General features: G+C 35.0%; 1 protein-coding gene across 2 annotated transcripts in view; it reads left to right on the plus strand.

Moving 5' to 3' along the window:
- Positions 1 to 26,298, plus strand: part of EPRS1 (glutamyl-prolyl-tRNA synthetase 1) — a 71,119-nt gene that overhangs the window by 27,025 nt on the left and 17,796 nt on the right. The window contains exons 14-29 of one of the 2 annotated variants that reach the window (XM_020982247.2): positions 358 to 494; positions 1,414 to 1,621; positions 2,421 to 2,533; positions 5,709 to 5,832; positions 6,977 to 7,333; positions 11,389 to 11,631; positions 12,950 to 13,180; positions 13,950 to 14,212; positions 15,801 to 15,852; positions 16,890 to 17,099; positions 18,645 to 18,717; positions 20,438 to 20,517; positions 20,731 to 20,832; positions 22,188 to 22,343; positions 22,942 to 23,139; positions 23,552 to 23,725. In XM_020982247.2, the coding sequence (XP_020837906.1) occupies positions 358 to 494; positions 1,414 to 1,621; positions 2,421 to 2,533; positions 5,709 to 5,832; positions 6,977 to 7,333; positions 11,389 to 11,631; positions 12,950 to 13,180; positions 13,950 to 14,212; positions 15,801 to 15,852; positions 16,890 to 17,099; positions 18,645 to 18,717; positions 20,438 to 20,517; positions 20,731 to 20,832; positions 22,188 to 22,343; positions 22,942 to 23,139; positions 23,552 to 23,725 (2,721 nt within the window). The remainder of the gene's footprint in view (positions 1 to 357; positions 495 to 1,413; positions 1,622 to 2,420; positions 2,534 to 5,708; positions 5,833 to 6,976; positions 7,334 to 11,388; positions 11,632 to 12,949; positions 13,181 to 13,949; positions 14,213 to 15,800; positions 15,853 to 16,889; positions 17,100 to 18,644; positions 18,718 to 20,437; positions 20,518 to 20,730; positions 20,833 to 22,187; positions 22,344 to 22,941; positions 23,140 to 23,551; positions 23,726 to 26,298) is intronic. The other variant, XM_020982248.2, reaches the window with a different exon arrangement.

Below are 26,298 nucleotides of genomic sequence, written 5' to 3' on the forward strand. Positions count from 1 at the left end.
TTAATGAGTTTTCTTTGTAGGACCATAGATTCAAAGCTAGAAGGGACCTTAGAGATCCTGGGATCATAGATTTTGGACTGGAAGGAACCTTGGAGGCCATTGAGTGCACCTCCTTTTTTAAATGTGAGGAAACTGAGGCTCACCATCTTAGTGACTTGTCCAGGTTCACAAGCCAGTGTCTGAGGAAGATTCCTACCCAGGTCTTCTGACTCCAAGTCCCACCCTTTTATCCACTATATCATACTATCACTTTGTAATGAGATATGCATACTTGTACGTCATGTATATAGTGCATGGGTTCAGAATTTTATCAGTACAGTTTCTTATACTTCTGCTTTTATATTTCTTATGATATAGAATGTTGATGTAGGCCTGAAGTCTGTGTGGTATGGCCCCAAAGTGCTCATTGAAGGTGCTGATGCAGAGACCTTATCAGAGGGTGAGATTGTAACATTTATAAATTGGGGCAACATCATCATCACTAAAATACACAAGTAAGAAATAGTCTTTTATTCTTAAGTCTTAATTTTAAGATATTTCTGAACAGTTACTTCTTGTGTGTCTGACCAGTCAGTTTATCTGTTACCTCTTCCCAGATGTGTAAATTGTGAGATGTAGGAGGTGCTTTGTTCAGTTTCCAGTTTTGCACCACTAAGATAGTGTAGTTGTTTTTAAGTGGGATTACTAATGGAACAAAGTCAACAAAAATATCCTAATGATTTAGTGCCTTTTTTGGGTTTTTTTTGTGAGGCAGTTGGGGTTAAATGTCTTGCCCAGGGTCACACAGCTAGGAAGTATAATGTGTCTGAGGCCGGGTTTGAACTTAGTTCCTCCTGACTCCAGGCCAGTGCTCTAATTTTAGTGCTCTTTTTTTATGATCCAGTATTAATTCTTGAATGTAGTTTCATATTGTATTTTTAACAGAGACATCATACTCTTGTCTTAAAGAATTTAAAATGGGTTATATCCACATTGCTTCCTGTATTAAGTAGTGCCTTTAAATTTGGTTTTAAATTTATTAAATATAAGGTAGAATTCCTGTAGGGTAGAACTAGGACCAGTGGATGGCAGATTCTAGCTTAGTGTGAGGTAGAACTTCTTAACAGTTTGTAGAGAGTACTCAGGCTTCTGATAAAGGTTGAACTAAGTCTGAGAGATCTTCCTTCTCTGAGATTCCATTCTTCTGTTGTACTCATATCTAAATTGAGTTTTACTTATTATCTTAAATCTGAGTTTGTGCTAATAATCGCATGCAAATTCCTGATAATCATGAATTTTTATGGGTAGTATATTAATAATTCATATGTTAAATTTTCTAATGCCAAATGGCTAGAACTTTTTAATTCACTAAGGTTAAGACAAACATGGAGTTTTGATATATTTTCTCCTAAACATTTTCCAATTTATGTTTAGGAATTCAGATGGCAAAATTGTTTCCCTTGATGGGAAGTTGAACTTAGAGAACAAAGACTACAAGAAGACCACTAAGATCACCTGGCTTGCAGAGACTGCAAATTCTCCTCTTACTCCAACAGTGTGTGTGACTTATGAACACCTCATTACTAAGCCAGTTATTGGAAAAGATGAAGATTTCAAACAGTACATCAACAAGAATAGCAAGGTCGTTTAGAGGAAAGCAACTTTCACTTGGTCTTGCTGCTATCTATGCTTTTCTTTGGAAGTGTTTAGTTTTTAAAAATGCAATCAATAATAATAGTCCAGCCATTAAAAGAAGGGTCATGGTAATGTGTAGAGTTCATATTTGATAGGTTTTTAGCTATTGATTTCAGTGATCCCAGTCTGTGATTAGGAATCCAGAAAAGGCTGTATTTCTCTGCCAGTGTTCCATTAGGTGGAACTTAAAAATCACCACTACCACCCATTTATTATAGACCATTATTTAACTTTTCCTTGTTAAAAGAGTAAAAGTCAAAATTGGTCTTTAATTCTTTCCAGTAATCACAATGAAGAAATTATTATTTTATCGTCTCATCTTAACAGAGTTTTTGGAAGCAGCAGCTTTATATGTCTTGAAGGAATTTTCAATTCCCCGTATTGTTAAGTAATATTATATATTAGATACTCTGATAATTGGTTTTTTGAAAATGCTAGAAGAATTAGGTCATATGATTACTTGAAAGGTTTTTAAAGTTTTGTTGTATGCTCACTTTCTAGAGGAGGTGATTTTTTTGTTCTCTAAGAAAATCCATGCCTTTTGTTTAAGTTTTATGAAGGGGAAGGTGGTATCACAGATTCTGAAGAAGTTATTTTTTAGGATATACTGAAGCTATAGGAGATTTTTTAAGGTGCATAAAATTCACAGATGATATGGGCATTTATTATATTTAAGTATGTTCTTGTAACCTTTCACATGCTCAGATTTTGAGAAAATGTGATATTCTTTTAAACCATCTTTACAGCAAGAAGAACTAATGTTAGGAGATCCCTGCCTTAAGGATTTGAAGAAAGGAGATATAATACAGCTGCAGAGAAGAGGATTTTTTATTTGTGATCAACCCTATGAACCTTTTAGGTAAGCAGATATCCTTGATTATCAGAATTAGGAGTGTAAATTCTTTTTTCCTAAAGGTAATATCTCAAACAATACCTTTGAAGCTGGGTAACCATCTAAGAAGCATATAACAACTCTTCAACGTTCTAAATTGTCATATTTGTATTTCTATATTTAGCATTATCAATGGAATTATTTTATAGAACATAAAACTTTTGCATTTTAGGAAAGCACACTTTTGATCTGAATAATTTGAGTGTTAAGCGTGGTTTTATGCAGTAAAATGTTTAGATTTTTAAGATGTCTTTTATTTTTAATGAATTTTTTTTTCTGTTGTGATACCAACTCTTACTTTTTTTTTTCAAGTAAACTAATATTTATTAAGAATGTACATGTTTCCCTTGGTAAACTCAACATGTTAAACCAGATGCATGATTATCTTTTGTAAAACATTGCAGAATGTTTCAAATTACAGGTATAATGAAAGATATGAATTTATAACCAATCTAAATGTTTTTGAAAATTAAAAATATATTCTTGTTTCTTCTGTGTATTATAAATACATTTCCTTTTGATAAGTTTGCATTAAAAATAAACATTTCAAATAATTAAAAATACAATCAATTTAATAATGCACTAAGTATTAAAGTGAAGGCTCAGTTTTATTTTACATAAAATATAAATTCTGGTAAGCTTATTCTATAAGAGATCATACAGAAGAAATAATTTGCTTGAAAAGGGATTTAGAAATAGGAAGAACAGTTTTAATGATACTCAAAAAAAATCAGGCATTAGCGAACTTTTTACTTCTCCATTAAGCTATACTTAACTTCTTCCGGAAATTATATTCAGCATGTATGTATTTGAGTCCGGATGTCAGTAATCACAGGTAGGATGCAAGCTATTGAATACAGAACCAAATAGTTGTGTACAAATCCAAATTGAAAGACAAGTAACCCTTTCTGTGGATGGTTCATCACCACTCGTCTCCTAACTCACCACCACCCTTTCTAGTGATCTAAAAAGAGTAAAGTCTGAAGAAAACTTTATTTTAAATGGTAATATCCTGAGTACAGTAAGCAATACTCAAATACATGTAATTGGTAGTCATAATTTTACCAATGAAATACAGAAAAATTAGGGAACACTTTTTAAATTTTTACTAAACTTCTCGTATAAGAACATAAGGATTAGTGCTAAATGGACATTTAGAATATTTTTAAGAGATGAATAGCAGTTGCATTGGATTGTGAGAGTTTTATTAGAATTTACTGATATGCAGCAATTTCTCAAATTCATAGTAGTTTCCTTTCAGCCCATCTGTATTAGGATTTCAAAGCTTGGTCCTTAAAGTACATTTAATAATTTTTATTGGCTGACATGAAAGAATCTGAAGATATACTTTGCCTTTGAGGGAAAAAAAATCTGTTTTTATTATAACTGTATTTGGAATACAGCTCCTCCCTGTATGCATCTTTTGTCTTTTTAGTCCTGACTTCATTTATTTATTGTGAGGCAGTTGGAGTTAAGTGACTTGCCCAGAGTCACACTGCTAGTAAGTGTCAAGTATCTGAGGCCACATTTGAACTCAAGTCCTCCTGACTGCAGGGCCAGCGTTCTGTCCTTTGTGTCACCTAGTATTTTATCAACTAATAAAGCATCAATAATTTTAAATTTGGTGATGACCCAGAGAATGAGGAAGTAATATGTTACTTAAATTTTTTTTACATTCATTTCCTTTTCCTGGCTTCCTTTTCCTTGCCTTTGACAATTCTTAACATGAAGTGCTCACTCTGTTGCTTCAGCCCCACCCCATGCCATTTTTACACATGGTCCCTGATTGAGAAAGTTTGGCTATTTCAGTCCGTAGTTTTATGTCACCGATTCCTACCCATCAAGGGTAATTTATTGTTGAAGGGCAAAGGTTTATTGGCAAAAAGGAGTCCTTCAGATGACATGAAAAATTAAGAGAAAATGGTGGTAGACATAAAGCTTTCAGGATCAGCACTTCTTTGGTGGGAAAATTATGTGATGTGAAGGGACACAAATGTATTGCTGGAAGTTCTGGTAGATGTATTTTGACTATAAACATTTTTATCTTCTGCCTGTATATAGCTCAGTACTACTAATGCCAACAAAAGTTAAATATGCCCTTTAAGAGTTTTGTAATATTCTGTCTTAAGTTTTTTTCCACATCAATGAAAAATTGGATATAAATAAAAAGTTGATGCAAGTCACTATGTAAGTCATTATTAATTGGCCTTTTTTTCTACCTTTCAAAATTTTTTTTCAAATAACAAGTATTTATTTTATTAATCTGTCCCTCTTGTTTCCTTCTGCTGTTAAACAAAAGACAGAAACAAACAGACAATCTTGAATACATACCTGTATTGTATAGCAAAAGAGATTCCCAGGGGCAGCTAGGTGACGCAGTGGATAGAGCAGTGGCCCTGGAGTCAGGATATCCTGAGTTCAAATCCAGCCTTAGATACATAACACTCACTAGCCTAGCCAAAAACAGAAAAAACCAGATTCCCACAGAAGCTTTATCTGAAAGTGCTCTCTTACTGAATTTTAAGTTTTATCTCTGTTGGGAGATGAATGGCATGCTTTAGCTTCTTTCTTTTAGACTCATAGTTTATCATTGTGCATTGATCAGTAGTCCTAAAGTCTTTCACAGTTGTTTAAATAAATTACTCTTGTTCTTCACACTGCACCATTTCATAAAGTCTTCCTTATTTCCTTTTAAATTGACCATTTTAGAATTTCTTGTGGTACAAAATAATAATCACTTTCATTTATGTACCACAATTTGCTTAGCCATTCCCTAGCAGGAAGATATATTTAGTTTACAGTTTGGGCTAGTACAAAAAGAACTGTTCTAAAAATATTTTTGTACATGGATCCTTTTTCTCTTTCTTTGATTTCTTTGGGGATATAGACCCAATAGTGGTGTATAACTGGACCAAGTGGGTATAAGTAGTTTAGTAACTTTTTGTAGACCCTTTAAAGTTGAGAGGTTCTTAGAAAATGAGTACAGTAAAAAGTAGTCTTTATATAAGTACCTTTGTGAGACTTAAAACTCTCTAAGAACTTGTGAATGTAGTCAAATGATCTAATGTAGCTTGAAGGTAGAAATTAGTTCTTTCAATTCAAGCCATTTTATGGTGTGTCTCCCCCCCCCTTTTTATTTTAGCCCCTATAGTTGCAGAGAAGCCCCATGCATTTTGATCTACATCCCCGATGGCCATACAAAAGAAATGCCAACATCTGGCTCCAAGGAAAAGACCAAAGCAGGAACAGCAAAGAGTGAAGTAAATGTATTGTTTTTATAGCTATATTTATAAATTATATATATATATATATATAAATAAATTATAAAGAATTCCATATTAGGTCACTAGTGTTGTCATATGAAAATGAGTATGAACTTTAGATTTCTACCCTTGAATGTATTTTATTTAAAGTTTACAGGAAGAAATAGTTTTAATTGAAAAAGAATAACATATTAAAAAAAATTTTTTTTAAAGAACTAAATAAAACAGACATTTCTTGCTTTATGTTGCCATGTTCCAAATTTTAGGACATAAAGCCCTGTGCATTCCATTCTAGGAGACATCTTTTTAAGTGAAAACTACTACTGATACTTTTCTTCTTCAGGATAAGTTTGCTGATATACAGTTTTGTGAAAGTTGATAAATAATCTTCTCATGGTAATTTTTTTTAATGCAACAATTCCCTGAGTAGATAATTTAAAACATTTTAAGTATGAGGACCATATTATTTGCACACTCTAACCTCCAATCTGTCTTTCCAACCTCTTCTTCACTCATTCAGTTGTCCAACTATGTTTACAAACTTATTAATGACTCTCCTTTAAGATAATCCATGTTTGGTCTCTGTGCCTTTTTATTGTCTGTCCTTCAGACTTGGAATTAATTTCACACTTGCCTCTGCCTTTCAGAATCCCTAATTTCCTGTAAGGTTTAGCTTAAATATCACTTGCTGCCAGAGGCCTTTCTTGATTCTCCACTCATTCTGTTCCCTCCTTTCCCCTCGTGTCCTTCCTACTGCCCTACTTACCTTGTATTTATTTTATGTATACCTAGATACGTATATATTGTCTCTCACAATAGAATATAAGGTCCTTGAAGTCGGGAACTGTTTTCTTTTTGTCTTTATGTCTCCATCACCTAATACAGTGCCTGGCACATAGTAGATGCTTAATGAATGCTTGTTGATGGATTGATCATGATACTTCATTGTCTTTGTTTTCACCAGGACTATTTTATAGGGAAAGATCTCTGTTAGTTGTGGTTCGACTTTATTAAAATTAAAACAGAAACCTTTTTAAAGCCATTTTTGGGTGCAAAAGTTGCATTTATGTGTTATTAGGTTGTGTTTTGAGAGAATTCTGCATTCCATGTGAGCTGCCTATTTAATTTTTGTTTTCTGCCTTTGAAGGGAACTACTTTGAAAGAAAAGCCTGAACCACCTGTGCATCAGGATCTTGAGACCCCAGAGAACGCTTTGGCCCTTTACAACAGAGTATCTGCTCAGGGAGATGTGGTTCGAGAATTAAAAGCAAAGAAAGCAGCCAAAGAAGATGTAGATGTAGCTGTAAAGCAGCTTTTGGCTTTGAAAGCTGAATATAAAGAGCAAACTGGCCAGGAATACAAACCCGGAAATCCTCCAACTGCAGTGCAAAAGGATTCCTCCATGTCAAAGAATTCCTTTACTCTAGACAATAAGTCTCTTTATGATCAAGTGGCTGCACAAGGAGAAGTGGTTCGTCAACTCAAAGCTGAAAAGGCCTCAAAGGTAAGTTTAATGAGGTGAACTAAGACGTTATAAATGCATGAATTAAACTTGCTTACACTGTACATAACTTGTATCTTTTTTAGACCCTCTAGCTCAGGCCTGCACAAGCAGCCTGACCTGTGAGCCACAGTTTGTGCAGGCCTGCTCTAGCTTAATGTTTGGAAATGTTATTTCTTGGCAATTTATAATACGTTATAGAGGCTTATTCCTTTAAGTTTCCTTGGCCTTGGGCTTAAGTATGTAGGCCCTGAACTCCAGATTACCAAGCTGACATTAGCCAGTAGATCCCTGGACATCAGTGCCTGAACTGTATTTCAAGGAATGATAATTTTTGGGAATGCTGGCCCCTAAGCATCAGTCCAGTATTTCCTGTCATTTGGAGTACATTTTGAAGTGCTATTCAACCTTTCCAAAGTTGAGGGAATTTTGCTGTCCTGTCCAAAACACTGAGTTTTAATACTGCTAAGTGTCATTTCCTCCAGAGTTAGTTTTAGGTTAAAAATGACAACTAGATAAAGCCTTTTGATTCCTAAGGTGTAAGGTATCATGATTTTCACTGCATAAACTGCATTTCAGTTGTAGCTTGGAGTCACTGCTTTTATCTTCAGATCATATCCTTCAAATGAATACTTTTCTATCTGTTTAAAGCATCCTGAGATTTATGTATTGATTTCCTCTACCTTAATTTCTTGGTGAACTAATTTAATATTTAGCATGACTTCAATAGCCAGCGGAGTGGAATTCACCTATTTCTCTGAGTAGGTAAATGGTTTTTGTTTATTTAGTGTTTGTTTTCTACTTCCGTAAAAGTCACGGAGAGGTTTATTGAGAATTCATCTTGCTGGTGAAACCTAGACTTCCAAGTTTAGTGGTTGCTACATTTTAATAAGATAGCTATTTGATGATGTCTCACGTTTATATTCTACTGTGCTATTTACAAAGTATGCTCGTTGATCCTGTTACTCATCCTATTTAACAAATAAATAAAGCAGTTATAAGTCAGTAAGTGACAAAGCCCCATTTTACTAGTTCTCTGTCCAGTGGCGCTTTTTAAATAATGGTACTGAAGTTCACACCTTGTGATAATTATCTCCGTGCATATAATAAGAAATAGAATTGTCTACCTGATAGAGCCATTGTAAACCATTTAATTTAGAGTGGTGATTTCAAGGTGGTAGCTCTGCATTTTAAGCTCCAGATATCCATTTAATTGTCAGGCTTGGCATTGTATCATACATAAACTCTTAGATTTTTATCCGTATGACTTTATTTAGGCACTTTGTCTTTTGAAAATGTTGTACTTAGTATGATTTCTTTAGAGATAAAATATTTCCTTTGATACACAATTGGACTGGTCAGTTTACATGAGGTTGTTTCAGGATATAACTTATATGTACTTTGGTTTTCTTTTTCCCCTCTTTTCTACTTTAGAATCAGATAGCTGATGCTGAGAAAGAGCTTTTAACTGTAAAAGCAGAGTGTAAAACATAAGACAGGTCAGAATTACAAACCTGGATATCCACCTTCAGTTTCTTCTTGTAGTCAGTCTTCTTTTGCTCCAGCTTCCTCCTGTTCTTGTTTCATAGATTGCAAAACCGTTTATGATAAAGTAATATAATAAGGTGAGGTAGTCAGCAGAAAAGAGCTACAAAGGTATAACAAATAGCACTGAGCACTGAGATACTCCTTGAGCACAAATTGTGGTCAAATGTAACATTAAATTTTTATGTTATAATTTGAAGGGGAGGAAGAAAAAGTAAGTTTCACTTTAAGTAGACATTTTCAGTAATTTAAAGTCTAATTTGATGTCATGAAATGATGGTGCTTAAAGGTTAAAGTGAGATTCAAAAAATAGAAGACTGTTCATATGCAGAGAATTAAGCCCATTGAGAATTCAGGGGTTTTTGTGGAAGGGTTTTAGGTCTTGTAAGATCAGTAGTTTTTATTCATTGTTGTATGAATATCTAATTTTGCTGCTGTTAAATTGACTAAATAGAAATAATTCATATGCCGTGTGCATAAACTTGATTTCTTTTTTTGGCAAGGCATTTGAGGTTAAGTGGCTTGCCCAGGGTCACACAGCTAGTGAATATCATGTTTCTGAGCTCACACTTGAACTCAGGTCCTCCTTAATCGAGGGCCGGTGCTGTATCCACTGTGCCATCTAGATGCCCTTAAGCCCATTATTTTTAAACTAAAAACAAGCCTGGTCCTTTGTATCTTTTGATTCATAGATTCTGCCTTTTATATCTATTGTCCAAATGCCTCCTTCAAAGTTTCATTTGAACAAACCATAAAAATCTATCCAGCTGAACAGTACTATCTTTTTTGGGAAACTACCATGTTCTACTTGATTAACATGTATGAAGCTTTTCTTTTTGTGGTTAAAATAATTTTGTTTCAGAGGAAATTTAGAATGTACAAATATTTTTATTTTAAACCTTTTTTATTTCCAATCCATGACCGTCTCCCCTACTCCCCCCCTCCTTTTTTTTCCCAGTTTTAGAAATTAGGCACCATTGTGTTCAGTTTTTGTGAATGATAATCTTTTATTATGCAATACTGCCTTCTCCTGGTAGTTTGGAGTATATCCGTGATAGCTTTTATGGGCTTGGATGTATTTTATATTTACAATATTAAAACAGAGGAAATCTTTTTCCTTCTTTATCACAGACTATTTAGTGTTTTTTATAAATTCTCCATATCATTTACATCAGTTTTATTTACTCTGCATTCACATATTTACGGAGGATAATTTCTGAAGTTCCTTCCAGATCCAATTTATCTGTCTCATACTTTAGCTGTACATGCATACATACTTCCATATATATTTAAAATTATTGAGAGCTTTGTATGTATATCACTGTGTACTATATAGTGTTTTAAGAATGTATATAATCAGCAAATTTTTCTTATTTTGAAATAAGTAGTATAATCATCACCCTCATTTTGCAGATGTGGAAACTGAGATGAAAGGTTCAATCTTGCTCATACTTACAAACTGTCTAAATCAGTATTTGACCCCGTGTCTCCTAACTTCAAGCCCAGAGCTAGTTCATGTGCCATACTGCCTCTTATGTATATTGTGCTGTCCTGGATGGTTCAGGAAAGATTTGCAAGCAATAAAGTCCACCACATGATAAAGCAGTTCCTATTATCCTCAATATGTATTGTATTCTGGTAGATTCTTGTTTACTTAGATTCCAAACAACTAGAAAGTTCAACAGGATTAAACCCTCTAGTCCTTATTTCCCTTATCTCTTCCCCCTCTTTCCCACCCCAGCCCCACACCTCTTTCTTGTCTTCACTTTACTTTTAATAGTCATTTGTATCTTACAATAATCAGGCATTTTTTAAAAAAGTATGAGTACATTATAGTATATGGGTCAGTATACATTTTATTCAGTCTTCTGTATCAGCTACAGCAGTATTCAGTTATCATTATCATTTTATCCAGAATAATTAAATAGTGATTGGTATGTATGTATGTATTGTGATATGGGTGAAATGAATCACAGGATGAGCAGGCATCAATGGATTGTCTTTTGGAGATGGAGTGACATCTTCTGAGCGATTTACCTACATTGAAAATCAGTAATATGATGAGTAGTTTTGTCTTGTAATGGTATTTTTGTTATTCAGCATATATCTTTGAAAACTGATAATCTATTTAGGATGTACATTCCAGTTAATCAGTTCCCTAGTCATTATAAAATAAAACTACTTTGTTCTATAAATTATCGCTTTGTCTTGAATATTTCTTATCTGTCTTCATTTTCTGCTTAGTTAAGCTTCAGTTAGATTACTGTAAGCTCACCTCCCAAGAGAGTTTTGTCTGAACAATGTCTTGTCTATTTCTTTACCATTCAGTATTTGCTTTTACTACAAAATAGAACCAATTTTAAATGTGCTTTTCTCTGCAGAAATGGTTAAGAAAGTCATTTGATCTTTTTTGACGTTTCTCTGTTTTCATTCAGCTAATTTTAAAATTTGTATTCCATTTTTTTAAAGGAATGTCCATAGATGATTGACATTTCTCTTTTTTCTCTTCTCAGGATCAGATAGATTCTGCTGTGAAAATGCTTCTAACTTTAAAGGCAGAATACAAACAAAAGACAGGCCAGGAATACAAACCGGGTGGTTTCCCTTTGGCTTCTCCTCTTTCCACTTCATCCCCTCTTGCTCCCTCTGTGCCCCGCAATACATGCTCGAGTTCAGTAGATAGTAAAGCGTTTTATAATAAAGTGGCTGAACAAGGAGAAGTGGTCCGGAGACTGAAATCTGAAAAAGCTTCAAAGGTATGTTCATGGTTTGGATCTTTAGCATATAAGCCGGAAGCCATGTTTTACTTTCATTGCTCAGAAGGCAGTTTATGTCTTTAGACTGACACTATGTATTGCAAAAAGAGCAGACAAGATAATGTAGTTCCTGTCTTCTACCATTGTTGCTATATCCCTTGCTAACATTAGGAATGAAGAGACTAAATAAAAGAGTCTTTAGATGGCCACTTGGAGAAAGTTCTGATATTAAAGGATATGACATATACATTTACAGGAATGCAGTTAAAATCAGCAGAATGATCACATCCTATAGTCCATACAGTGCCTTACACATAGACATTTTAAAAATGTGTGATGGGTTAGGTAGTTCATTTTTAACTTTTGAAAGTAGAATTTCTTGCTTTTTAAACTGTGATTGAGATACAACATTTTTTTCTACCTGCATGCGCCAATGACTATGCAACTACCTAGGAAAACTGATATGTTTTTTTTAAATGATCTTGTCTGTATCCTGAATTTTTTTCCTCTTGTTTCCTTTCCATGGACTTGTGGGCCTACTTGTGTTACGTCTCCAGTTTGGCTTTCACTGTATTCAAAATGAAATGTTAGATTTATAGAAATTCAGTCTACTTCTGGAATAAATTTGTTCTTGTGAACTGTATGTATCATACATATGAGTCCTTAGATTTTTTTTTATGCCTTTAGGTCAAATGGTTTAACTCTTCCTTGTTTTCAGTGTATTCTATGACAGCAAGATGGTACCATAGTGCTTTCACACTCTTTATTTCATTTAATCCTCATAGAACACAAAGGGTGATTTGTCCAAGGTAATGAGGCTAGTCAGGGATCAGTCAAGTTCTTCTAACCTATAGTCTGGTAATCTTTGCGCAGCACCATAATGCAGGATCCAACGTACAAAACAGACCTGGCAGAGGTGGGCATTTATGTGGATAGCTAAGTGGCTTATTGGACTTGGAATCAGGACTACCTGAGTTTGAATCCAGCCTCTAATACTTATTGTGTGACCCTGGACAAGTCACTTTAATTTTCAGCCTCAGTTTCCTTATTCATTAAATGAGTATAATGAGAACTCCTACCTCAATGGTTTTTTGTAAGGATTAGGAGAGATAACATGCAAAGCACTTTTCAAGCCTTAAAGTATTAGCTAACAATTAAAAATAGGGAAAATGCAATTTTTGGGAATATTCTCCTGGTTATTTAAGGATTGAAAAGGATACTTATGTGCTCTTCTTAAGTCTCTGTGACTTCTATTACTTATCTTCATAATCTTCCCCTTTTTGTGTGTATTTGTTATTTTTCTTTTCTTTTAACCTAGGATAAAGTTGATGAAGCTGTAAAACTGTTACTCTCCCTAAAAGCAGAGTATAAAGAAAAAACTGGACAAGAATACAAACCTAGTCAGCCTCCATTTCAGAGTTTGGTTTCAAGTCCAGCCAAAATCATTGAAATCAGTGGTCCTGATACACTTGAAGCGAAAGCTTTATTCGACCGAGTGGCTGCCCAGGGAGATGAAGTTCGGAAACTAAAAGCTGAAAAAGTCACCAAGGTCTGTGTTTATGTTTTTTAGTATGTTGTCATAAGTCTCCCTGAAAAGATGGTTTATTGTTAGGTTTATAGAAGTAATAGAGTATATTATACTGGTTCACATGAGTGAAACAAGATAGATCCTGTGGAGTGATGTGTGGAGTTTTTTTTTTTAAATTAGAAAATATATCATACAGCAGAAGCATGGCACATGGTTAGAGAACTGACTTAGGAAATCTAAAGTCATGACTTTATGTTTTGCTTCTGCCATATATTGGATCAGACGAGTCTTTCACCTGTTAGCACCTCAGACCATCTCAGATTTTAAGTTGTAAAGCAAATGCCTCACTGGAACTCCCTGGATATCACAGATATGGTCCAATACACAAATGTGTACGTGTGTATATACATATATTTACATATATACATATATGCATACATACATACATATATAAAGCTTAGACTACTGTTGTAGGTGTTGTGTTAATGGAAAAATTTCTAACCCTGTTTGTTAAACTATACCGTTTTAATTACTTTTACTTTAGATTTCCATCATACAAAAGCCATAATATTTTCTATCTTTTCTTTGTACCTCAGCCACAGTACCTAATCTATTTATTTAATTCCGTCAAAGTTCCTGTTTTATGTTTCTCTTTCCTTCTGAGACTTCTGTTTTGTTCAGAAATCTGTTAGATATGAAGCATTATTTGTCATAATTATTATTGTTCAATGTATAGAAAGTAATTTGTAATTCAGATTGGCTTATATTTTCCTTTTCTGTTCTCTTGAAGGATAAAGTAGATGCAGCTGTACAGGAACTCCTTCAGTTGAAGGCACAGTACAAGTCTCTTACAGGAGTGGATTACAAACCAGTTTCTGCCACTGGGATTGAAGACAAGGATAAAAAGAAGAAAGAAAAGGAAAATAAATCTGAAAAGGAAAATAAGTCACAGAAACAAAATGATAGCCAAAAGAAAGAATCTTCTAAGGACCACGGTAGTGGGATGTCTTCAGGTGGAGCAGGAGAAGGTCAGGGACCTAAGAAACAAACAAGGTAACATATGTATATACATAGATGTACATATATAGGTATTATAGGCAATTTAATGCTTACAAAATCCAAGCAAGAAATTTGGGCTGAATCAAGCTAGTTTAAAATGTATGCAGCTTATTTTGGTCTGAATGAGCTGTTAGATATAAAGATAATTTAAATGCTAAAGCTATAACATGAGGAATTAAGATTTAAGAATTAAATCGAGAATTTAAAATTATACTAAAATTAAAAATTTAAGAACTAAAATAATCAAGAGAGCTTTTGTTTTGAGGGGTGTGTTTTATTATAAGGACAGGTAGGGAGATTTAGAATTTCCTTCTTTTGAGAACTTTGAAATATATGATTTTAAGTTTAAAAATAAGATTGTTTAAAGATGAGAGTAATGAAAATCAACATTACCTTTTAGAGTGTTATATGTTTTATTTGTAAGCATAGTCCTTGTTTATTATATTCAGTTAGAATATACTTTGTGAAGAGATTTTCTATATTAGAAGTTTTTAAAGTTGGAAAGTAGCTATTAGCAGCATTTAATAGTTTGTATTCAGGTTCATAATATATGGAATAAACTGATTTCAGCCATTTTTATGTTAATGTCAAGAACTTATCTGAACTCTTGAAATAACAGGAATTTTTAGTTACAGTTTTCCTATTTGGAGAAGATCTGCCTCTTAAGTAAAAAGTGAAACCCTTTTAACTAGAATTCATGATGAATTATCACAATGTTGCCCTATTATATTCCTCAGGAAAGAACTAAAAATGTAGAACTAGCTGAGATAAGTTAAAGAATAATCAAATGTAATATATTTTGGACATACTAATAATAGAAAGTTACCAGGTGTAAAGAGATATCCAATGATTATAAGAGAAATTCATCAGGTTCATGAAAATTTGAAAGAGGTAGGATACACGTCCCAAGGTGAATTTGGGGTGTTCAGTGAGATGTGCAGCTGGTGAAAGAATCTGAGAAATCAGATGTTCGAGGAGGGTTAGATCTAACCTACCTAATTAATTTCAGGGCCCAGGCTTTAGTCCTCTGTTAGGTTTCTCTATCACAGTATCTGCTTTCAGGGTTATATACCTGCAGTATACTGAATTTATATAGAGAGAAGAGTAACCAAAGAAATACTTACATACAGTTTTATTAAGATTCTTATTTGCTAATTCAGTGACAACAGGAGTACCTGATAGGTTTCCATGTCTGATGGGGAGTGACAACCATGCTTAGAATTGAGTTCCATCACAAATCAGTTATGGCTACCCAGAAGGGTCTGCTCTATTCTTCTATTTCAGGCTCTTGTGCTCTACAACCTAGTTTTGGGCTGTCTGCCTGTGGGGGATAAATAACATGAGGTTGCCTAGCTGCTGGTTTAAGTACTTTAAATCTTTTTCAGTGGTCCACTAAAGATTTTTGAACTGACTGCTTTTTATAGGGATAGAAAGTACAGTTCCTCCCCTGAGGAATTATACTTGTCCTTGGTACCAGCTGTAACTCGGTCCCTTCTGCTTAAAGTCATTTTTACAATTTTCCTTAAGTATCAACAGTAGTAATTGCATTTGGGGCTTTACATTTGTTTTCTAATTTTTGCAGATTGGGGTTAGAAGCAAAAAAAGAAGAAAATCTTGCAGACTGGTTTTCTCAAGTAAGTATATTCCATTTGACTTTCATATTTATAAACTGAATTGCATGTAAAGTTACATGCCAACTATTGCACATGATTATAGAGAAAGAAGCTTGAGTATATTTAATTTAATCACAATTCTAACATTGTTGGATCTTATTTTTCAGTGTATTGATCACATCTTTTGGGTTTTTTTAGGCAATTGGGGTTAAGTGACTTGCCCAAGGTCACACAACTAGTGTCAAGTGTTTAGTCTGAGGTCAGATTTGAACTCAGGTCCTCCTGACTTCAGGGCTGGTGCTCTATCCAGTGTGCCACCTAGCTGCCCCTGATCACATCTTTTGAATGAATTATACGTTCTTTCTTGTTCTTTTAGATTGTATCCAGGACAGGATAGACAGTATAAGTAGTTTTAAAATGTTTTCCATGTGGTTTTCCACCCTCTATTAAAATCTTTTTCTATTATTCAATCATAGAGGTAGCTAGGTGGCACAGTGGATAAACCTCCTGCCTTGGAGTCAGGAGGATCTGAGTTCAAATGCGGCCTTAAGACATTTGACACTGGCTGTATGACCTTGGATAAGTCACTTAACCCCGATTGCCTCACTAAAAATAAATAAGTAATCAAAGATCGACTGATTAAGGGTGAGCCTGGGTGTTTTCATAGGTTAAACCTGCAAAATCCAAATTCTGATTACAGGTTCTATGAAGTTATAAACGCTTTGAGTGACAGGCTGTAGATTTTTGTTCCAAAAACCAACTTAGCTTATTTCTGAGCAACTCCTGTCACCAGAAAATTTACCTTCAGCATTTTGGCCACAACTACCAACGAAAATGATCTATTAATGCATGAAAAGCATGGAGGGGGCATAATCTGCTTGTAGGGATGAAATCACATATTTTGTGAAGATTTGAATTTGGTTTAGAGCCTTTCATGTAAATTTGAGATTTAGAGTTCTAGGGTCATGCTCATAACTTGTTTTTATTATATTCCATTAATTTTTTAGTTATTAGCTTCATTAAGTTCTTTTGTAATAATGAATTTATATGTTATAAAGGTAATCACAAAATCAGAAATGATTGAGTACTATGATGTGAGTGGTTGCTATATTCTCCGTCCCTGGGCCTATTCCATTTGGGAAGCCATTAAAGACTTTTTTGATGCTGAGATTAAGAAACTGGGTGTGGAAAACTGCTACTTCCCCATGTTTGTGTCTCAGAGTGCTTTGGAGAAAGAAAAGACTCACATTGCTGACTTTGCCCCTGAGGTAAGCGGGCATGTTTGCTTTATTTACATGGTTGTGACTCTTAGTACTCAAAGATTTGTTTTAGCTTGTAGATACTGAGGTTAACTTTTAAAAACCCTTTAATAAGAAATTATGAAAATTGTGCTTTAAAATAAAATAAATAGGAACTGTTTTATATTAATGACTTTATGGATGAATGGAAATTCTATTTTAATCATTTATCAATTTAAAAAAAAACAATAAGTAATGGAAATTACTCTTGTTTTAATATTTACAGAGGGATAAGGATAATTTTATAGATGTTCAACTGTTAGGTTGAACTATCCTAACTTAAGACTAGGGTGGCAGTTCTTTATAATTTGTGCATAATTTTTACTGACATTACTGTGAGGGCTATCAATCAGAGACAAAAAATTTATATACTGCTACTTCTCAATCTCTTTTGATGTCCCATCATTTCATGACATACCTACTTCCCCAAGGTGTTATCCTGGGCTGTCTTCTATTCTCTCTCTAGATTGTCTCACTGGCTGAACCTTATCAGCTCCCGTGGATTTCATTGTCATCTCTATGCAGATGATTCTTAGATCTGTATCAAGATGTCAGCAAGTATTTGTTAAGCACTCCCTATGTGCCAGGCACTGTGCTAAGGAGTGGGGATACAAAGAAAGACAGACACCATTCTTGTCCTCAAGAAGCTCAGATCAGCGATTCCCTGCAACCTCTAGGAACCAATATAAATTCTTCTCTTTGACCTTCAGAGCTCTTGAAAACCTGACCTAATTTAACCTTTGTAGCCCATTACACATTTTCTCCCTTCATGTTCTTTATAATCAAACCACACTAGCCTGCTAGCATAGTCCTCCTGTCATCATGTCATGCCTGTGTGCTGACTATCCCCCGTATTTAAAGGCATTCCCAACTTACTTCTTCTCCTTAGAGTCTCTAGTTTCCTTCAAGGCAGGTAGGGTGTTTTTTTTTTTTAGTTAACAAATCCATCTGTTCTTTCCTCCACTGAAAAAGAAAGAAAAATGAAGCCCTTGTAACGAGTATGCCTTGTGAAGCAAAACAAATTCCTGCATTGGCCATGTCCAAAAAAATATAGTGTCCTAAAAGACATTTGTGTATATCTCAGTTTACTCCCTGAGTCCATAACTTTTCTGTCAGGAGGTGGCTAGCAGGCTTATAATGAGTTGAGGCCTTTTCTGATCCTCCTAACTGTTAAAGCATCACCTCTTCCTCCCCCTAAAAAAATTACCTTATATATATTTTGAAGATTGTGAGCTCCTTAAGAGCAGGGTCTATTTGTTTTTTTCCGTATCTTTTTTTTATTTGTTTATTTTTTAGTATACCTAGCCCTTGGCACAGTGCCTGGCCTGTAGTAGATGCTACTTGACTGACATCTATACAATTATTTCTTTACCCTCATGAAATGTAAGCTCCTTATCAAATATAAGGGACTGCTTTACTTTTGTCTTTGTGCCCAGAACACAGTGGGCACTTGACAAATGTTAATTAATTGATTAATTGCCCAAAGTTTGCAGAGTGAAAATTTTGTCTTTCTAGGTTGCTTGGGTTACAAGGTCTGGCAAAACAGAATTGGCAGAACCAATAGCTATTCGCCCGACCAGTGAAACAGGTGAGGAATGTCCTTAGGTTACTGGGCAGTGGCACCGTATTAGCTCCAAGTCTCTTTCCTTAGTCATTGTATTTGTGATAGTTACCAGAAATATAAAGTTTTACGATGTTTTATAAAGATGGAACAGGAACTCATGTGGATAAGAAAACTGTAACGTTCTCCTGTTAAGAGTACATTACTCCTTAGAAAAGCCTTTTCTCTCACCTTCCATTGAGAGAAATGTTAGTTTTCAAACACTGGCTAGTTAGGAAAATTACTTAATTTTTAGGGTTTTTTTTTTAACTTTTGTATGCCTTTTTTGTACCGAGTACTTAAAAGTTCTGTACCATTTCCAATTTTTATTAGTCATCTTAGTTATTTCAGATTTGCAAGTTCATTAGTTCCCCAGAAGTGATTGTCAATTTGCTTTTCAGGAATGTAAAAGGTGATAGCTACTGCTAGTATTTTCACACTTAGGGGGGTTTGAGTTAAAGACAATAAGTAGTATAAAACCTTTGTCAGAATAATGGAGAGAATGGACTCTCTAATCTGACTTTCAGGAGGAGGCTTGCTATTTTTGTTTGTGTATAGTAAGTGCAAACACAGATTTTAGAAATTTATACTTTCTTTCATCTTTTGGGACATTCAGAATTTTGTATGGATCAGTTATTTTACATATGGGAAAATAGTACCAGCTACATTGAGCAAAGCACCTAAAAATAGCAATTGATATTAAAATTTCTCGTTAGCAGTCATAGCTAAACATATTTATATAATAGATGGCAAAAAGTTTAGGTGTATTTATATATTCTGTTTGAGGGGTTGTGGGAGAGGCAATCAGGGTTAAGTGCCTTGCCCGGGGACACATAGGTAGTAAATATCTGAAGCTAGATTTGAACTCAGGTCCTTCTGACTCCAGGGCCAGTGCTATAGCCACTGTGCTACCTAGCTGCTCCTGTATTCTTTTTTTTTTTGGTTAGGCAGTGGGGTTAAGTGACTTGTCCAGGGTTACACAGCTAGTAAGTGTTATGTGTCTGAGGCTGCATTTGAAATCAGGTTCTCCTGAATCCAGGGCCGGTGCTCTGTCCACTGTGCCACCTAACTGCCCCTTCCTGTATTACTTATATACTAGATGTGCTGCTGTACTTTAGTAAACCTTTTGCCTGAGCTGTTAAAACATCCCTCTTTCTCCCTGCTTGAGTTCTTTGCCCTCGTCAATCCATTCTCCCTACTGCTGCCAAAGTGTTATTCTTCAAGGAGGAGTTTGGCTGTGTCACTATCCAGCCTAGAAAGCTCTGCTGTTTCCCTGTTACCTTTAGGATAGGATAAGATACAAACTCCGTTGTTGGGAATTCCTTTCCAGTTTACCTTATTACTTTTTACTTTCCTTTACACTATCTGCAATCCAGTCTAATTGGCCTACTTTCTTTTCCATATAAACCACATTCCATCCCCTATCTCCATACCTTTGTGCCTGTGCATGCTCTCCTCTCCTCTCCTCCACCTCTTTTTAAAAAATTTTTTTTACCTGGGCTTAAGTGACTTGCCCAGGGTCACACAGCCTCTTCCACCTCTTAAAAATACCTAGCTCCCTTCAGGGCTCACCTCAAGTGCCCCCTCTGAGGAGCCCGTTCCTGATCTCCTCTGGCAGCTTAGTACCACCCACCCCCTGGAAATGACTTTGCATGTTTATTTTGTGACTGGTATGTTGTTAGATTATTAAGATTTTTTTCCTTTTTAGTACTGTATCCTACCTATGCAAAATGGGTCCAGTCACATAGGGATCTGCCCATCAAACTTAATCAGTGGTGCAATGTAGTAGTAAGTATATATCTCTTACTGATTTCATCTATTATTCTTCATAGAAATAAACATGTCTAGTTATTATTTATTAAATTGAATAGATTTTTTCTTTTGAAGAATGGACTATTTTGGATTTTGAGAGTTGTGAAACATGCTAAAGTAGTAGTCAGTGTAAAATAAAAAATTTTCACTAGTTGCCCGAATATACTGTAAACATATTAACTTTTTCAGCGTTGGGAGTTTAAACATCCACAGCCTTTCCTTCGTACCCGTGAGTTCCTTTGGCAGGAAGGGCACAGTGCTTTTGCTACATATGAAGAAGCTGCAGAAGAGGTATAGTTTTTTTGTGATCTTTTGATTTGTTGCATGGGTGTGTGTCCTAGCACATTGATGTTTGTGTAATGGGCATTCAGTAAGTGCTTGGAAGTAAAAAGTTAATCTACCCGTAAGTGGCCCAAAAGAGAGATTTTTATGGAATAGTCTAGACTTCGATTTATATACTACATGTCACCTATATTCTGATACCTCGTTGCAGCAAGATGGCAATCTTGGGTTGTCAGAGAGCACTAGCAAAGGGCAAATGCCAGCAAATACTATTGATGCTTAAAGGCTAGTAAGGGATTTTGGAGAGGCTCGTCTGCAGAAAGATGGGAAGCTTTTTCACCCTAAAACTGAATGAAGACCCTTTTTTGAGGAGTTACTTGTTTAAGTGAAAGGAGTGCACGTCCTTATGAAATGATAAATCTTTTGAAGCATAAAATGCATTAGAATTTAAGTAACTTTTTATTTGGAATTTTTCATCATTTGTTTATAGTTGAAAATTCTGACTTTGGTGTGCAATGCAAATTGATAGAATAAAGCTAGTCATTATTGTTTAATTTTGAATGACTTATTTTGATATCTTTAGGTTTTTTTGTTTGTTTGTTTTTGTTTTTTGGTTAGCAGTGGGTTTAAGTGACTTGCCCAGGGTTGCACAGCTAGTAAGTGTTATATGTCTGAGACCTGATTTGAACTCAGGTCCTCCTGAATCCAGGGCCCGTGCTCTATCCACTGTGCCACCTACCTGCCCCAGAATTTTTTAACTGAATGCTCAATTGCCGTTAGCAATGTGAGACATATATATGGAGTATTTTGTACACATATACATATACGTAGACATAGACATAGACATAGACATATACACATACACATACACACACACACACACACACACACACACACACACACACACACACACACACGTGTCTATATCTCCTTTGGCTATTTTATCCCCTAAATTTCTAAAATAAAACTTTCAGGGGCAGCTAAGTGGTGCAGTGGATAGAGTACCAGCCCTGGATTCAGGAAGACCTGAGTTCAAATCCAACCTCAGACACATAATGCTTACTAGCTGTGTGACCCTGGGCAAGTCACTTAACCCCATTGCCTAAAACAAAAAAATAAAATAAAACTTTCAATAAGTATACTTTTGTTGTAGCCGTTTGATTTTGATTTGTTTTATGCTGGTTTCCAGTTTCAGAAGCCTTCCTTTATAAGTTTATACTACTTTTACAAACCTTTTCAGAAAAAAAATCATTATTTTGCAGTTTAGAAGGAGTTTCTGTGTATTTTTTAAAAATTAAGCTTTTTTAAGTTGAAATAAATAATTGTCATCTATGTAAAAACACTTGTATTTGCAATATGTATAGGTCCTGCAGATACTTGACCTATATGCTCGAGTGTATGAAGAACTCTTGGCAATCCCTGTTGTAAAGGGAAGAAAAACTGAGAAGGAGAAGTTTGCAGGAGGAGACTATACCACTACAATAGAAGCATTCATTTCTGCCAGTGGAAGAGCAATCCAGGTATCAGCTTGAGGTGTATAGACTTTTATTTAATACATTTAGGTGTGACCACCAAAGAAGTAAAGACTAGAAAATCCCTGAAGATGGTTCTTATAGAACTGAAATATTTTAAAAATCCTTTCTCTACCCTTGTCTTCACTTAGCATTATATTATTATCGGGTCAAATAAACATAGTACTTAAATAGGTTCAATATTAAACATACTCCCTCTGGAATCCTTTCTTGGATTAAATGACCTTTTCCATTTTGCTGCTATGTTTTAACTTGACCTTCAAAAATGTCATTTCCTTTTTTAGCAGTGGAAAGAAGGCATGTTCATTGTCCCCATGAATAATGTATATTTTGAATCAGCTGAGGCTTTTTTATTGCCCTTAAACATATCTGGACATAAATTTTTTTAAAGAAAGTTTCTACAATAATGATTACGTTGAGTAGCTGACTTTTTGTACAGAAGAAAACTTTGAGAACTCTAGCATTTACTTGTCAAGGCATAGTTAAGTAACATAACTGTCCTATACAATCTATGTAATATGTGTTATATACATGGTATATCAAACACAATAGTAATAGTGCTTGCAACTGTTTGGCTTTATTTTAGGGAGGAACATCACATCATCTCGGGCAGAACTTTTCTAAAATGTTTGAAATTATTTTTGAAGACCCAAAGACGCCAGGAGAGAAGCAATTTGCCTATCAGAATTCTTGGGGGATCACAACTCGAACTGTCGGCGTTATGATAATGGTTCACGGAGACAACATTGGTTTAGTCCTTCCACCCCGAGTAGCCAGTGTTCAGGTAAGAAACGTGTTTCATTTTTATGTAGCCTTTCTTGCTCCTTTGAAAAGTAGAACTTTCTAGAATTAAAAAAAATGCATTTTAAGTAAGATAATGTAGAATGTTAAATTCTTGTTCATTTTAATCATTTTGTATATATGTTTTATTTTGTTTCTATAGTTATTTACTTTTTGTTCTTCAGATACTTTAAAATAATTTGTGAAGCCAACTGTTTTCTGCTTCATAGCAGATGCTGTTTATGGGGATCTGATAAATAATCCCTTAAAATTTCCTGTAATTTAGACATCACGCACACTGACTTATGCAAAGTTTTATAGTTGGCTGCCACCTGTTACTAATTTTACATAATAAAAATTACTTGAGTGGAACTTATTCCTGTATTTTAAGTTTGGAATATTTTACTGACTTATAGGTTGTTATTATTCCTTGTGGAATTACAAATGCACTCTCTGAAGAAGACAGAGAGGCATTAATTACAAAATGCAATGATTATCGAAAACGACTGCTCATGGTTAACATTCGTGCCCGGGAAGATTTACGAGACAATTATTCACCAGGTTGGAAGTTCAATCATTGGGAGCTCAAGGTAACTTCCTCTGAACTGCTTCTCTCTACCCAATTATGTTTCATATTTTGTTCTTCCTAACTGCTTTTTCTAATGCTTAAAAGCTGTATTATTACTCCTCTGTATTTTAAGTGGTAATGTTTTTAATTAGTAAGAATTGAACATCCCAGACAGTGCTTTGCTATACATATACATACACACACATATGTAGAGAGAGTGTTTATTTAAAGTTTATATTCTTGCTAAATTTTAAATGGAGGAGTTGCTTTAGTTCGTTTTTATTCAAATGAATGTGATAATTAGCCATCCTAAAGTCATATGTGGTTAGAATATTAATGTTTTAATGTAGTTCCATCAGGAATTAGGGTTTCACTAAGTAATTGAACTATTTTCAGAATATACCATATTATCTGTTTCCTCATTTATCAAATTGTGTGGAGTTTTTCTTTCAGTTTACATTATATTCATTGTGTATGTTGTTTTCTTGACTAATCTCTTCACTCTGTATCAGTTCAAGTAAAACCTTTTATGCTTCTGTACTCAGTCAGATTCTTCATTTCTTACAGCATGATAAATGTTCCATCATACTAATGTACTGTAATTTGCTTAGCCATTTCCCAGTGGATGGGCCTTTATTTGTTTTGAATTTTTTGTTATTATCAAAAGTGCTACTATGAATATTTTGGTGTGTATCAAGACTTTCTTCTTATTAATAGTCTCCTTAAGTTATAAGCCTAGTAATGGAATCTCCCAGTCAAAGGTTATGGGCATTTTAGTCACTTTGCATAATTACAAATTACTTTTCAAAATGGTTACGTTGATTGACAGCTAGCTACACAAGCAACTTACTAATATGCCTGTCTTCCCACAAGTGCTCCAAAATTGACTATTCTCATCTTTTGTCATCTTTGCCTGTTTGTAAGGGTTCAGTGAAACCTCAGGGTTGTTTTGGTTTGCATTCCTATTATTAGTGATTCTTGGATACCAAACCCTTTTCAGAGAAATTTGTTGCAAAGATTCCCTCCCATTCCATTTAACCATTTCCTTTCTTATCCTAGGTTTCTAAATTTTCTTTGTACAGAACTTTTTAGTTTCATGTTATTGAATATATCTATTTTATCTTTTGTAATTACCTGTATCACTGTTTGATTGAGAACACATCTACCTATAGCTGTTTAAGGATCTGCTTCTCTTCTAATTTTTTATTGTGTAATCTTCAATATTGAGTTTGCATATCCATTTAGAATATATTATGGGATTTGGCATAAGGAGTTGGTCTAAGCCTAATTTCTGTCAGGCTGCTTTCTGCTTTTCCCCGACAGTTTTATCTTATAGGGATTTCTTTCATAAGTAATTTTTATTTTCCAGTTTATCAAACAATGGGTTAACGAGGTCCGTTGTTTCTGATTCTCCCTTGTCTAATCTGTCCCATTGATCTTCCCCTCTATTTTTAACCAGTACCAAATGGTTTTATTTTTTAAGGTGTTATTTTCTTCAGTATTTTTTATGTCTCCTTTACCAAGCTGTTGACTTGTTTTCATGATTTTCTTGCATCACTCTCATTTCTCTTCCCAGTTTTTCCTTTACTTCTCTCTTTGATTTTCAGAACTCTTTTTGAGCTCTTCCATGGCCTCAGACCAATTCATATTTTTCTTGGAGGCTTTGGATGTAGGACCTTTGACTTTGTTGTCTTCTTCTGAGTGTATGTTTTGATATTCTTTGTCACCAAAGTAAGTTTCTGTGGTCATTGTTTTTTTCCATTATTTGCTCATTTTCTCAGCGTGTTGCTTGACTTTTTGATATGTTAAGGTAGGGCTCTGCTTCCAGTGTGGAGGGCGCAGGGATTTTGTGCAGCTGTTTTCAGAGATACTTCTAGGGACCTGTAAGTTTTCAGTTCTTCCAAGGTGATATAATCTAAGGAGAGTTGTTTACTACTCCCCTGGTTTGTACTGTGGTCCGTGAGTGATCACAAGTACTCTTTTCTGCCTTGGAACTGTGAGGAGGGTCCACTCTTGCATTGCTGCCATAAGCCTTGCTGTGGCAGTGCTCCTCCTGTCCCCAGACTGTGACCCATATCCAAGTATAGGCAAAGTAACAGACTCTACCTCAGTGCTAGCAAAGAGACCCCTGTAATCTCCTTCTGACAACTTGTTCAATCACCATACAATAGGCTGAGAGCTCCAGAAGCAGCCTCTGCTGCTGCCGTTGCCGATTCAGTCACTCCCAAGGCCTGCTCCTGGTTTACTAGGGCTGTGCCTGTGCTGGAGCCAGGACTGGACTGTGCTCCTTTCTCACCCCGGTCCAACAGACCTTTCCTGTTGACCTTCCAGGTTGTCTTGGGCTGGAAATTTGTTTCATTTTGTCTTTTTGTGGGTTCTACTGTTGTAGAATTTGTTGAATCTTTTTTTTAACAGGTATTTGGGGGGGTTTGAGGGAAGGCTCTGGCAAGTTCATTCTTTTACTCCGCCATCTTGTGTCATCCCCCTCCACCCTCAATACCAAATGGTTTTAATGACTGCTGCTTTACAATTAGAGGCCTAAAATAGGAGAAGAGTAATTAAAACTGTCCCTGTTGACTGATAACATGATGGTTT

Source organism: Phascolarctos cinereus, unplaced genomic scaffold, assembly GCF_003287225.1.
Source record: "Phascolarctos cinereus isolate Bilbo 61053 unplaced genomic scaffold, phaCin_HiC Scaffold_5;HRSCAF=322, whole genome shotgun sequence".
Lineage (NCBI taxonomy): Eukaryota > Metazoa > Chordata > Mammalia > Diprotodontia > Phascolarctidae > Phascolarctos > Phascolarctos cinereus.